Genomic DNA, 12,875 nt, shown 5'->3' on the forward strand with positions numbered 1-12,875 from the left:
AAGCATCAAGTCTTTGGCGCTCAGCTTTCTTTATAGTCCAACTCTCACATCCATACATGACCACTGGAAAAACCATAGCTTTGGCTGGATGGACCTTTGTTGCCAAAGTAATATCTCTGCTCTTTTAATAAGGTGTCTAGGTTGGTCATAACTTTCCTTCCAAGGAGCAAGCATCTTTTAATTTCATGGCTGCAGTCACCATGTGCAGTGATTTTGGAGCCCCAAAACAGAAAGTCTCTCGCTGTGTACCCATCTGTTTGTTGAGAAGCTGGCAGTGGGCTCCATTAGCATTAGTTGCGCTGAGCTTCCCAGAAGGACCCTAGTGGGTGCTAACCATAAACAAAGCCAGCAGGCCACTCAGGCCTCGGAACAGAATGTTGTGTGTACGCGGCTTCGTTTCCGAAGTTGTAAGGGGACAGCAGGGAAAAATGCCGCCCTAAGAAATGAATGGAAAAGTCACAGTAAGAGTTTGGTGCCAGGGCAGTACGATTCAGGGGTGCGGAGAGGAGTGTGATGCTCCGAGGAGCCGAGTCATGCTTTCTGAAGTGGAAGTTCCCAGCAGTTCTGCAGCTGCCCAAAGACTCAAATGTTTCTCATGCCACACAGCTGCAGGTGAGTCCGAGAAGAACATGGGGCAAAATGTATTCTCTCTTTTCTTCATCATCCAGGAGAAGAGAGACTCTTAAGTGTCTGTCAAATTATTTTTCTTTCTTATAATTATAGCATGTCCAGGTTGCCCTATATCATTCCTGGACGGGGGCAAAAAATATTAAAACAGGATGTGGGAGTAAGTTCATAAGCCAGGACAGTTTCACATTGAAGGAGTTTGAGTTTGAGGAGTCTGTGGAGGATGAGCGGGAAGCCGCTGAGTGATGTCTCTTTCATTCTTTGACTTAACTAACATTTCTCGTGAAGAAAGGACTTCAGTGCACATTTTACATCCTTCCCAAGATTTCTTCTTCTAAAGCTAAAAGAGGAAAGTTACTGTGTCTGACTAATAACTTTATTAAAGCATTTTGCTGACTCAGGGCCACAAGGCGGGCTGTGAGGAAGAACAAAAAAATACAGGCATTTGGGAAAAAAGAAAAGAGAAACAATAAATGCAACTGGTTTTCACCCAAGCCTTTTTCTTCGTCTGTTTTACTGGAACAGCACCACACTTTTCTCTTTTTATTGTCTTCCCCTAGTGCATGAAATTTATTTAAATTGAATAGAAATCCAAGTGGATGGTTTATTTAATAAATGGTACTGGCATATTTAGTTACCAGAAAAACAGAAAAAAAGCAACTTGGACCTTCATTGAACATAAATATTAGGTGAAATTAAAATCTAAATGTAAAAAATATATAGATATTAGAAGGAAATACAGGAGAATATTTGTGCCACTTTGCGGGTAAGAGGGGCTTTCTCAAGCAAGGTGAAAAACATAGATTCCACAAAGGAAAAAGTTGCCAAATTTGAACAAATAAAACTACTGTGTGGCTAAAGTCAGCGTTAGCAGAGGGAGAAATGAAGCTGTAGGCTGGAGTATCACGCGACTCGCGTGGAGCACACAGCACCGAACGGTACGTGGTATTCAGGGAGCTCCTACAAATTACTGTGTAGAAGACGAACAGCCCGGGAGAAAAGCAGTCACAAGAATATGGCTGATTCCAGAGGTGAGCTTCACGAAAAGATGAACTTCACTGAGAAAGAGCCGTTGAAATGAGCTGGTACTTTTGCCCATCAGATTAGCAGCAAAGCTAACGTTAACAAAGGCGGCTAACATTAAAGGCAGTGGAGACAGTGCAGGAAGAAACCCTCTGCGACTGGGAGTGTGAATTTCCACAACTTTTGATATTTTTTGCTGTATGTATTAATACAAATAAGCATGTAGTAGGAGATACAAACTCTTGGGTGTAAGACAGGCTCAAAGGTGCACAGCACGGGGAGTGCAGCCAATGCCTTGTGATAGCTGTGGATGGAAAGTAACCTTTAAAAGTCGTATAAAAACGAGAAAATTTAAAAATGTTTGGTTGTACATACTCTTAGACCCATCAGTTATATTTTTAGAAATACAGGTTCACAATCTCTAATCCAAAACTCTTGAGGCTATTTGTGGCTCAGATTTCAGAGATTTTCAAAGATAATACTGTACATATACTGCATAATATATAGGTTTGGGAAAACACTCCATAAGCAAACACCGTTGTATTTCTAAGGGAACAACAGATGAATATTCACATCACTTTAGATCATTTTTGCCACCACATGAATCAAAGAAAAATCTCTCAATTTTTAGAGCTCTTTGGGTTTCAGAAATATCCATGGCATTGGGCAACCATAAACCCTGCAAAATAAAAATCACGGATGCACAAACAAATAGGCTGAATTATTTCTGCCAGCAAACGACTGGCAGTAGTCGGTGCTGGTCGGCGCAGCGCTGGAGCAGAAGCTGGCGCGCTCGTGCTCCGTGTTGTGCAGCTCTCAGAAGAGTGAGTCAGACCTGTAGGCGCTGCCACAGAGAGAAGACTTGTATTAGGTGAGAAAGGAAGTTGGAAAAGTGCGTGGTACAATCCCGCTCAACAAGTAGGGAGGGAAGTTATCTCCAGTTTATTCATATGTGTGTTTTAGAAGGAAGAAAGCTTTGGAGGGATGTAATCTGCACACTGGTTATCTCAGGAGGATGAGATTTGGAAGGAAGTAGGGCTTCCCTGGTGGCTCAGATGGTAAAGAATCCACCTGCAATGCAGGAGACCCAGGTTCATTCCCTGGGTTGGGAAGATCCCTGGAGGAGGGCATGGCAATCCACTATAGTATTCTTGCCTGGGGAATCCCATGGACAGAGGAGCCTGGCGGGCCACAGTCCATGGGGTTGCAGGATCACACATGACTGAGCGACTGTACCACTGCTCTTGTCTGGAGAATCCCATGGTGAGAGGAGCCTGGCAGGCCACAGTCCTTGGCATCGCAGGGTCATGGGGTTGCAGGGTCACAGAGTGACACATTACGGAGCGACTAAGCACCCACGGGGAGACTGCTAACATTTTGTTTACCTGTTTCTCGAGGTTGTTAAAATGGGCACCTATTATTTTGGTAACCAGATAAAAGCACTTTTTCTCTTAGAAGTGAATATAGCTTGTATTATAGAGCACTGGGAGCTGGCACTCTTCATTAAGATGCAGCGTCTCCAGACCACAGGGGAGCCTGCTTTTCATAATTAATAATTAATGGAAAGCAGGGGGCTAAGCCTGGAGTTACGCTTACGGCTCCGGCCCTCAAGCAGGGCCTTCATTACTCAATACTGAAACCTAATAATTTCCAACCTGTATTAGCCTGTCCCCCTACAGGGAAAAAAACAAGTTAAACTCGAACTGTTACTATGAAACGGAAATCTAGTCTCCCAGGGAACCTTTTTATAATTGACCCACTTGTGGGGAATAATAACTCCAGAAAGTAATATTGATTTTTCTTTAACTCGTTGAGTAAGACAAATGCAGTTTCCTCTTCATGAGTGCAGTGTGTGACACTCATTTTAAACACATTTAGATTGTGTTTAAAAATAGAACTGTTTCCACCATGCTGTCATTTTATTTTACAGTCATATTTTCCTAGTGCCTTAGTTTTTCCTTTCTCAGTACCCTTAGTTCCTGGAAGGAAATTTACTAAAGATTTAGGTGGATCTAAAGCTCAGATAGTCATCATGCTATTTATTTGGTTTTATTTCCTAAATTAATATGGGCTGTATATAGCCCTTACTTTAACTCAAACATAGGAAGAACCTTATATATAAATCTTTGAGTGTCGGTAGATTGAGGCTGAGAAAGGAGGAAAGATTAAGCAAGTCTATGATAGTAATAAAGCCCAGGCCAGGGAGGTATATGAGAATTGATAGCATTTGTGTATTTGTTTTTCTCATCTGTGATGTCTCAGAACATTTATTTGCCTTTTCTTTCCTACCCTTAGAAAACATGACATCTCTTCATTTTCTAAGGAGTACTTGCTCTCAGGCAGTTTTTCTAGAGGCCAAAATGAAATCAGCTGGTAGATCTGTTTTTAAAATTTGCCGGTGTTATTCAGTCACTCAGTCATGTCCAACTCTTTGTGACCCCATGGACTGCAGCACACCAGGCTTCCCTGTCCTTCACTATCTCCCAGAGTTTGCCCAGACTCATGTCCATTGAGTCAGTGATGCCATCCAACCCTCTCATCCTCTGTCGTCCCCTTCTCCTACTGCCCTCAGTCTTTCCCAGCAACAAGGGTATTTTCCAGTGAGTCAGTTTTACGCATCAGGTGGCCAAAGTATTGGAATTTCAGCTTCAGCATCAGTCCTTCCAGTGCATATTCAGGGATGATTGATTTTCTTTAGGATGGACTGGTCTGATCTTGCAGTCCAAGAGACTCTAATTCTCTGATACCACGATTTGAAAGCACCAGTTCGTTGCCTCTCAGCCTTGTTCATGGTCCAGCTCTCACGTCCATGCACAGCTACTGGAAACACGATGGCTCTGACTGTGAGGACCTCTGTCGGCAAAGTGACGTCTCTGCTTTTGAATATACTGTCTAGGTTTGTCATAGCTTCTCTTCCGAGGAACAAGCATCTTTTCATTTCATGGCTGCAGTCACCATCTGCAGTGATTTTTGGAGCCAAGAAAACAAAGTCTGTCACTGTGTTCACTTTTTCCCTTTCTGTTAATGTTTGCCATGAAGTGATGGGACCAGATGCCATAATCTGAGTTTTTTGAATGTTGAGTTTTAAGGCGAATTTTTCACTTTCTTCTTTGACCCTCGTCGAGATGCTCTTTAGTTCTTCTTCACTTTCTGCCATTATAGCTGTATCATCTGCATATCTGAGGTTGTGATATTTCTCCTGGCAATCTTGATTCCAGCTTGTGATTCATCTAGCCCAGCACTTTCCATGATGTACTCTGCATATAAGTTAAATTAGCAGGGTGACAATATACAGTCATACTCCTTTCCCAATTTAGAACCAGTCCATTGTTCATGTCCCATTCTTGACCCACATATAGGTTTCTCAGGAGATAGGTAAGGTGATCTTTGTGGATTTTCCAGTTCGTTGTGATCCACATAGTCAAAAGCTTAAGTGTAGTCAGTGAAGCAGAAGTAGATGTTTTTCTGGAATTTCCCTTGCTTTCTCTATGATCCAATAAATATACATAATAGAGATATAAGGAGTTGGATGCATGAATATGATGCATGTTAACGTTTGGGTTAATGTAAGAAACTAAACACCCTTTCCTTTTGTCGAGTTGAATGATTTGTTGGAGAGAGTAGCTTGGAAGATGTTAGCGGGGAATTTAGTGACTGAGGAACAAGATCCATTTAACGTTAAGTGAAGCCTGTAACGCCGAAGCATGCTGTAGTGCTGTCTAGGTTGACCAGGAGGCTAGGCCCGTGCGAGGACAAAACGAATGGCTGCCATTCCAACAGCAGCGTTAAGCTGTGTGCCCTTCCGGCCCTGCTGTTGATGAGTTATGGTTGAGAAGCTAGAGAGAGAGGAAAGGGAAGTAGGTTGAGCCCCTGGAAAGCAGAGCGCGTCTCGTGTCTGCAGGCAGCATCCTTCTTCCTGTCCTGTCTCCCGCTCCTGTGAGCACAGGAGCGCAAATGGAAGAAACACCGTTTGCCCTGGCTGCAGTGACGTGTCCCCTCAGCGTTTGCTGTCCCCGCCTGTGAGCCCCTCTCGCCTCTCGGCCCCCACTTTGCAGACCATCATGCATTTTGCTATAGGGCCTTTAGGATACCTCGTTTGCAAGGGGCCTTGATGATTTTTTTCTCACAAAACACAATCAGAAGCTTTTTGTCTCTGTAGATGACCAAGAGTGTTTAGTTGATTGTGCTCTTGTGTGACACCTGAGATGGAGACAGAAGTGTGCCTGGAAACTTCAGACTAAGTCAGACCGGAGTTAACACTCACACTGCCCACCGCCATTTGCTCAATGCAGAACTGTACCATGGAACTTCATTTGGAGAGCTAAGATCAGTGTTTCTTAGAGTGGATGAATATTAACTTGATTTCTTCTCCCTATTCTGAGCTCTGTTACAGAACAAACGAACGTGAGTTATATCTCTTTTCTTAAAATGTTTTGTTTGCTCTGTAAATGTAAAGTCAGACTTCTCAGGTTGTTGAGTGGTTTGGGAGTGCAGGCTGTACCTGAATCTGTGTGCAGGTAAGTGTGCATAGAGTTCACAGTGTTCATCGTCCTCCAGGGCCGACAGTGACGCCCTCTGTAGGGCAAGCGAGGGTGGAAAGAGTGCTTTCCACTCACTACTCTGAGGCCATTCTTCGGCCTGTGACTTAGAATGATTAGTAATCGATATCTGTTTGCCTCTAACTCTCTAATAAGATGTAATGAGAAAGCAGGAGAGAGGAGAAGTCCTGGTGTATCTGTGTTGAGTAGCTTGCTTTAACCTTGGCACACTGTGTGGGCCTGTGTGTGTATACCCAGGCAAGAATACTGGAGTGGGTTGCCATTCCCTTCTCCACGGGATCTTTCCAACCCGGGGTCAAACCCTGGTCTCCCACATTGCAGACATATTCTTTACTGAGCCACCAGGGAAGCCCATACATATAACAGATTAAACACACACACACACACAGCTTCTTTTCCTTTTAATTTCTAAAGTATCAAAAAGAATCTTTTTATTGATCAACTGATAACTGTAATTATCACAATCATCTTTAAAATAATTTTATGCATCTTCCATCGTCTGATGCATGGATTTGCCTCTGCTTTCCTATATTGAACATGAATGAAGTTCCTGTAACTTCTTTTCAAAGATTTAATTTTATGGTTTGAGAACTGTTAATGTTAGTTTTAAAAATAAAATTATTTAAGCTGTTTCACCAGATGTGTGTTTTTCCAAAGTCAGCCAAATTTTATTTTAGAATCTGGATCTGTGCACAATTGATTACTTACCTGTCTCACCTGTTAGCATGACAGAACTAAAAATCTTTTATTTTGTCGGAGACAGAGATTTCTAGTCTTTTCTTCCGTAATGGTGTGGGGTCAGCTTGCTCCCTCCTCTGCATTCTTTTTCAAAGGGAGGAAAGATCACGGGCCTCTCCTGATCGCCCATCTCCCTCTTAGCTGATCGTCGCCCTGAGGCGTCTGTGTCACTCCTTTGAGACCAGAGGGAGGGGGTCCTAGGTGATCCTTCTTACTTTCCTGGGGAGGGGTTTTTGAATCAGCAGATGCGCATAACCTGGCAGCTTTCCATAGACATAAAGAAAAGGTGGACCTCTAAGAAGACGAAGGGTTAGAGTTTCCAAAACAGTTGGGTTTTACTGTGTTCTGATCAAGAACTTGAGTTCTCAGAAACAATCATGCTTTGTTGGCTGAACAAGCCTACTGCATGCTGTGTTCGTTTCCGGAAGCAGTTGGGGGTGCAGGGCCTCCTCAGCGAGGTGGGGCCGGAGTGAGAGAGGTTTCAGTTGCTCGGACTGGGTTCAGCCCTGGAGGGTGTAGGTTCCAGGGCAGGCATGCAGACGGAGGCCTTAGACCACTTAGCTAAGTGTGTGAATTCTAATAAACTAAAACCTGTTACTGAAACAGATTCTCTCCTCCTGCCTTCACACACAAACTTTTATGACCACCTTTGGATTCAAGTTTAGAATCCCCAGACCCCTTGGGATTCTGTGGCAGGAAGGGGGACCCCTTCCAGGGCCTGACACTCTCATCTGACACTTGGAGATGAATTGTGCGAGGAGACACACGGGCTGACAAAACGAGACTTTATTGGAGAGGGGCGCCAGGGTGGAGAGCAGAGGGGTCAGCGAGCCCAGCAGAGCTGCTCTGCCACGTGGCTCGAGGTCTCGGGTTTCCTCGTGATGGGATTGGCTTCCAGGTTGTCCCTGGCCAGTCATTCTGACCCAGTCCGCCCTGGGCCACGCAGTGCTCGGCCAAGGTGGATGCCAGAGAGGAGGACTCTGGGAGGTGGGAGGACGTGGCGTCTCCTTTGACCTTCCCCGAGCTCTTCCTGTTGGTGGTGGCTCATTAGTTCCATGTTCATTACCAGGACCTCTTGATGTAAAAGAACTCAGGCAGCTGGTGCTTGTGGTGCCAGCCGAGGGGCAGTCTAGTCCACGCTCCCCTAACAGTTCTGCGTTGGACAGGGAGCCGTCTAGTCAGTATGTTCCCCTAGCGGTTCTGCATTGGACTGGGGGCAGTCTAGTCCGTGCTCTCCTAGCGGTTCTGTGTTGGCTCTGGTGGCCCGGGGAGCCTGGCTCAGTGGCCTGAGTCTTCTCCTCTCCCGCCTCTAGCTCCATCCCGCATCCTGCAGGGACCAGGACCCCACAGCCCGTGGGCCCAGGCTCCGTCTGCTGCTCGGGCTGTGGGCACAGTGTCCTGGGCGGGTGGGCCTACAGAAGAGCCCCGCATGAGCACTGAACAAAGTTTGCTCCTTGGAAGAAAAGCTATGACAAACCTAGACAAGCTTATTAAAAAGCAGAGACATCACTTTACTGACAAAGGTCCATACAGTCAAAGCTGTGGTTTTTCCAGTAGTCATGTACAGATATGAGCGTTGGACCATAAAGAAGGCTGAGCCCAAAGAGTTGATGCTTTCAAACTGTGGTGTTGGAGAAGACTCTTGAGAGTCCCTGGGATAGCAAGGATATCAAACCAGTCAACCCTGAATATTCATTGAAAGGACTGATGCTGATACTGAAGCTCCAGTACTTTGACCACCTGATGCAAAGAGCTGACTCATTGGAAAAGACCCTGATGCTGGGAAAGATTGAGGACGGGAGGAGAACGGGGCAACAGAGGATGAGGTAGTTGGATGGCATCACTGGTGCAGTGTTTGTAGTTTGAGCTCACCCTGGGCACTGGTGAGGACAGGGAAGCCTGGCGTGCTGCAGTTCATGGGGTCGCAGAGTCAGGCACAACTTACCAAATGAACAACCACAAAATCAAAATGATCAGTTCTGAAAAATTGATAGAACTTACATGTACTAAGTCTCTGAAATCCAGTGTGTGTTTTATGATTAGAGAAACACGTCAGTTTTGACTGGTCCTGTTGCAGGTGCCCAGGAACCACCTGGATCTACCGGTATTGTGCCAGACAGCACAGCTGTGGGGGGAGGGAGCCTGGACTCCTTGTTATATAGGGACTCTTGGCCTGTAGTTATTATTATTATTTATCTTTTCTCTTCCACTTAAGTTTGTCAGCTGCCTTTTACTCATTCAGCTCACTACTGATTTCCTTTCTTCTCAGCAGTGGTGTGGTCCTAGTAAATTGTTTGTATAGATGAATGTATCTTTTCCCCCATTATTGACAAATACTTTTCCAAAAGCCAGTGATTCCATTTTCCATCGTGAGTAATTACTGGAATTGTAATCCTTCCATTCTCCACTTTCTGAAGTCTTTGTGCTATATTCTGTTGGATAATGTTCAGGATTTTTTTCCTTCATAGAGGAACTTCTTAAAAAACAGTTTAGTTTAATTTCATGCATATTTTAAAACTGTGGCCAGTTCTACCAAAGGAGGGAACAAATCTAGACGGTAGGGTACTGTTTTTGTTTGGACTGGAACAGCAGTTTTATCTATTTCAGGACAAAGTTGCCAGAATTAGAAGGGAAAAAAAGCATCTAGTTAAATTTGAATTTCAGAAAAACAAAGAATATATATTTTTTAGCATAGGTAAGTCTCATGCAACATTTGAGACATACTAAAAAATATTTGTTGTTTGTCTGAAATAGAAATTTAACTGGAGCCCTGTATTTTATCTGGCAGCTTATCTCAGGATTCTTTTACTGTCTCAAAAATTGAGGACCCTAAGCAGCTTTTATTTCTGTGGATTAAGCTGTTGATATTTACTATATTAGAAATTTAAGCTGAAAAATATTTTAATATATAGTAATTAATTTAGAAAACAAATAGATGCCATTCTTGATAACATATATATTTTTTATGAAAAATAACTACCTTCTAAAACAAAAGAATAGAAGAATATCATTGTTTCATGTTGTTACAAATCTTTTAAATCCTGGCTTAGTTGAAGACGGTTGGATTCTCAGGTCTGTTTCTGCTCCTAAACAAGTGTGCTGTCACAGAGATGTGTGCTGTCACAGAGATGTGTGCTGTCACAGAGATGTGTGCTGTCACAGAGGTGTGTGCTGTCACAGAGATGTGTGCGGTCGGGAAACCTCCCCTGGACATTTGGGAGGAAAGGAGAGTGACAAGAGGCAAATGACACCTTAGTGTTGTTTTGAACATAATTTTGAGCTTGAGAACCTCCTGAGTGGGTTTTAAGGACCTCTTCCCTTGCCCCCCAACTTTGCTTTGAGAACTCCTGGGCTGGAAATAATAGACCCTGTAATTCTGGCTTGTGTCACATAGATCATGGATAGTCAGAATAGAGGATGAAAATTCTCTTTCAAGAAGGACTAATGAGTCAAATGGTAAAATACAAAATTTTTTAGTTATTATTTAAGTTTAGCAGTAATTCTTAAGCTTTGTTTTTTACTTCAGAGTTACTCCATCGTCCAAGAAAACCGCTGTCAACCTGTCAGATACTTACATTGTCAGGTTTCTATCTAGAATAAAATGTACATAGCTGTTTAGAGCAAAGCTTTACATTTTTTATTTAGAATTCAGTAAAGAAGTCATATGACAGTTTCTTTAAAATGTTGACTGGATTGAATTGAGTTTATTTTTAAGATACTGTGTCTGTTTTAGGCATTGTACACCTTGCCTAGACTTTAGGCATGGCCAGTTTTTAAAATAATTGACATAATGCAATAGCTAATCAGATTCGCTTCTCAATAGAAAATGTGTAGAGGTTGGCAAAGAACCAAAGTGAAAATTTAGAGATGACTTCTTGAATTGCTTTAATTGCTTGGACAACTGAGAAAATGAAAGAGCCATTAACAAAAATAGAATAGGAGGAAGTGCTGGTCTGGGATAAAGATGGTAAGTTCAGTTTTGGCTGGAGGTGCTGTTGGCAGGTCAGGGGAGAGGAGAGGGGCTGTGACAGGTTAGAGAGCATTGTCCACGGAGCAGGGAAACAGCGCCAAGGAAGGCAGGATAAAGAGAGAGAGGAGACTGACGAGGACCAGATCTGTGATGCCTGACTGTGCAGTAGGCAGGAGGGAAGGAGAGAAGGTCTGGAGAGAGCTGTGGACTTGCCAGGTGGCTAATGGTGAAGAAACCGCCTGCAACACAGGAGACATGGTTTTGATCCTTGGATGGGGAAGATCCCCTGGAGAAGGAAATGACAACCCAGCCCAGTGTTCTTCCCTGGGGAATCCCATGGACAGAGGAGCCTGGTGGGCTACAGTCCACGGGGTCCCAAAGAGTCAGACATGACTGAGCGACTCAACAACAGCAGCAGGAAGAGGCAGTGAGGAAAGTGTGGTTAGAGTGGGGTGAGCGGAGCTCCTCCAGGAGGCTGTGTGGCCTGCAGGATCGAGCGTGGGGCTGAGACGAGGATGGCGGCCGGTTCTTCAGCTAGAGCTGCAGAACTGGGTGCCCCGGAGAGAGTGTGGTTTCGATAGATTAGGAGGCTTTTTATTATTTCAGGTTTGGGTTTTTGACTTGTCTGAGAAATCCTAAAGAACTTTTCCTTCTTCTCTGTTACTCACACAGGTGTTAATTAAGCCAGCCAAGGTGAAGCTGAAAGTCTCACTCCAGCAAACTCACCTCCTCAGATACTCAACCTTGTTTTAGAGTGACGCTTGTTTTAAATAGAACCCTTATCTTTTAGATGGAGCACCAGCCTTAGAATCTGAAGATGCACTGCCAGCTCTGCTTTTGGCTCGCCCTGTGAGGGCTCTGCTCTGCTGAATTAGAGTCGGACTAGATTATCTCTGAGGCTGTGCTGAAGTCATGTGCTGTTACGCATCTGTGACATTGGTCTTTTCTTTGTTTTGTTTTTGTGATAGGTTCACCAAGTTGAAGAGTCTTAACCTTTCCAACAACCATTTAGGGGACTTCCCACTAGCGGTCTGCAATATTCCAACCCTGGCTGAGCTCAACATGTCGTGCAATGCCCTCCGAGCTGTCCCGGCCGCCGTGGGAGCGATGCACAAGTAGGTCCTCCAGCCTCCCTGCAGGCCCCCCGAGGCCCCACCCAGGACGCTGCGCTGGGGCCATCACACAGGAGGCTAGTCAGCCTGCTGTGCTGGTCGTAGACAGCTCTGCCCCAAATCGAGAGATCATGCTCTTGTGTAGAGTTCATTTTGTAGCTTCTTTGAGAATCTTGTAAAAAATTAAAATATCCTCGTTTAGAACCAGTGATCCCTACAGATGAATGTGTCTAATATAGGAGGAGAGGTTATTTTCTCATTTCCTGAGTTAACGTTGAATTCTAAGACTTAGAAGTTAGTTTTTTGGTTTTTGGGTTTTTTTACGTGTTTGCTTCCAGTTTTATTAAGTGAAACTACTTAAAATCTTACACATGCTCATTAGGAAACTGAAAGTGTTAGTTGCTCAGTCATGTCCACCTCTTTGCAACCCCATGGACTGTAGCCCACCAGGCTCCTCTGTCCATGGGATTCTCCAGGCAAGAATACTGGAGTGGGTTGCCATTTCCTCCTCCAGGGGACCTTCCCAACCCAGGGATCTAACTTGGGTATCCCGCATTGCAGGCAGGTTCTTTACCAGGAATATAAATACTATGAAATACTATAGCAAATACAACAATAAATGTTTTAGAAGCTCCCTAAATCCTACTATCTAAAAATCTTTATTACCAATATTAGGAAAATGCTATGGGATACATTTTCCTTTCCATTTATACAGAGAGAAGGATGGATGTACAGGTGAAAAGTGATATCTCAGTATTTGCATTTCTTTTAGGAGAAAAGTACAGAATCTTCTCATATGTTTAAAAGTCAGACTTAGAAGTTAATTGTTTTAAATAACAATGAAAG

General features: G+C 43.9%; 1 protein-coding gene across 4 annotated transcripts in view; it reads left to right on the top strand.

Annotated features, from left to right (window-relative positions):
• The window catches only part of PHLPP1 (PH domain and leucine rich repeat protein phosphatase 1), a 219,374-nt gene that overhangs the window by 144,453 nt on the left and 62,046 nt on the right, over positions 1–12,875 (top strand). For all 4 annotated transcript variants that reach the window (XM_061400373.1, XM_061400374.1, XM_061400375.1 and 1 more), the window contains exon 5: positions 11,886–12,032. In XM_061400373.1, coding sequence (XP_061256357.1) covers positions 11,886–12,032 — 147 coding nt within the window. The remainder of the gene's footprint in view (positions 1–11,885; positions 12,033–12,875) is intronic.

This window comes from Bos javanicus, chromosome 24 (genome assembly GCF_032452875.1).
Source record: "Bos javanicus breed banteng chromosome 24, ARS-OSU_banteng_1.0, whole genome shotgun sequence".
In the NCBI taxonomy this organism is placed as follows: Eukaryota; Metazoa; Chordata; class Mammalia; order Artiodactyla; family Bovidae; genus Bos; species Bos javanicus.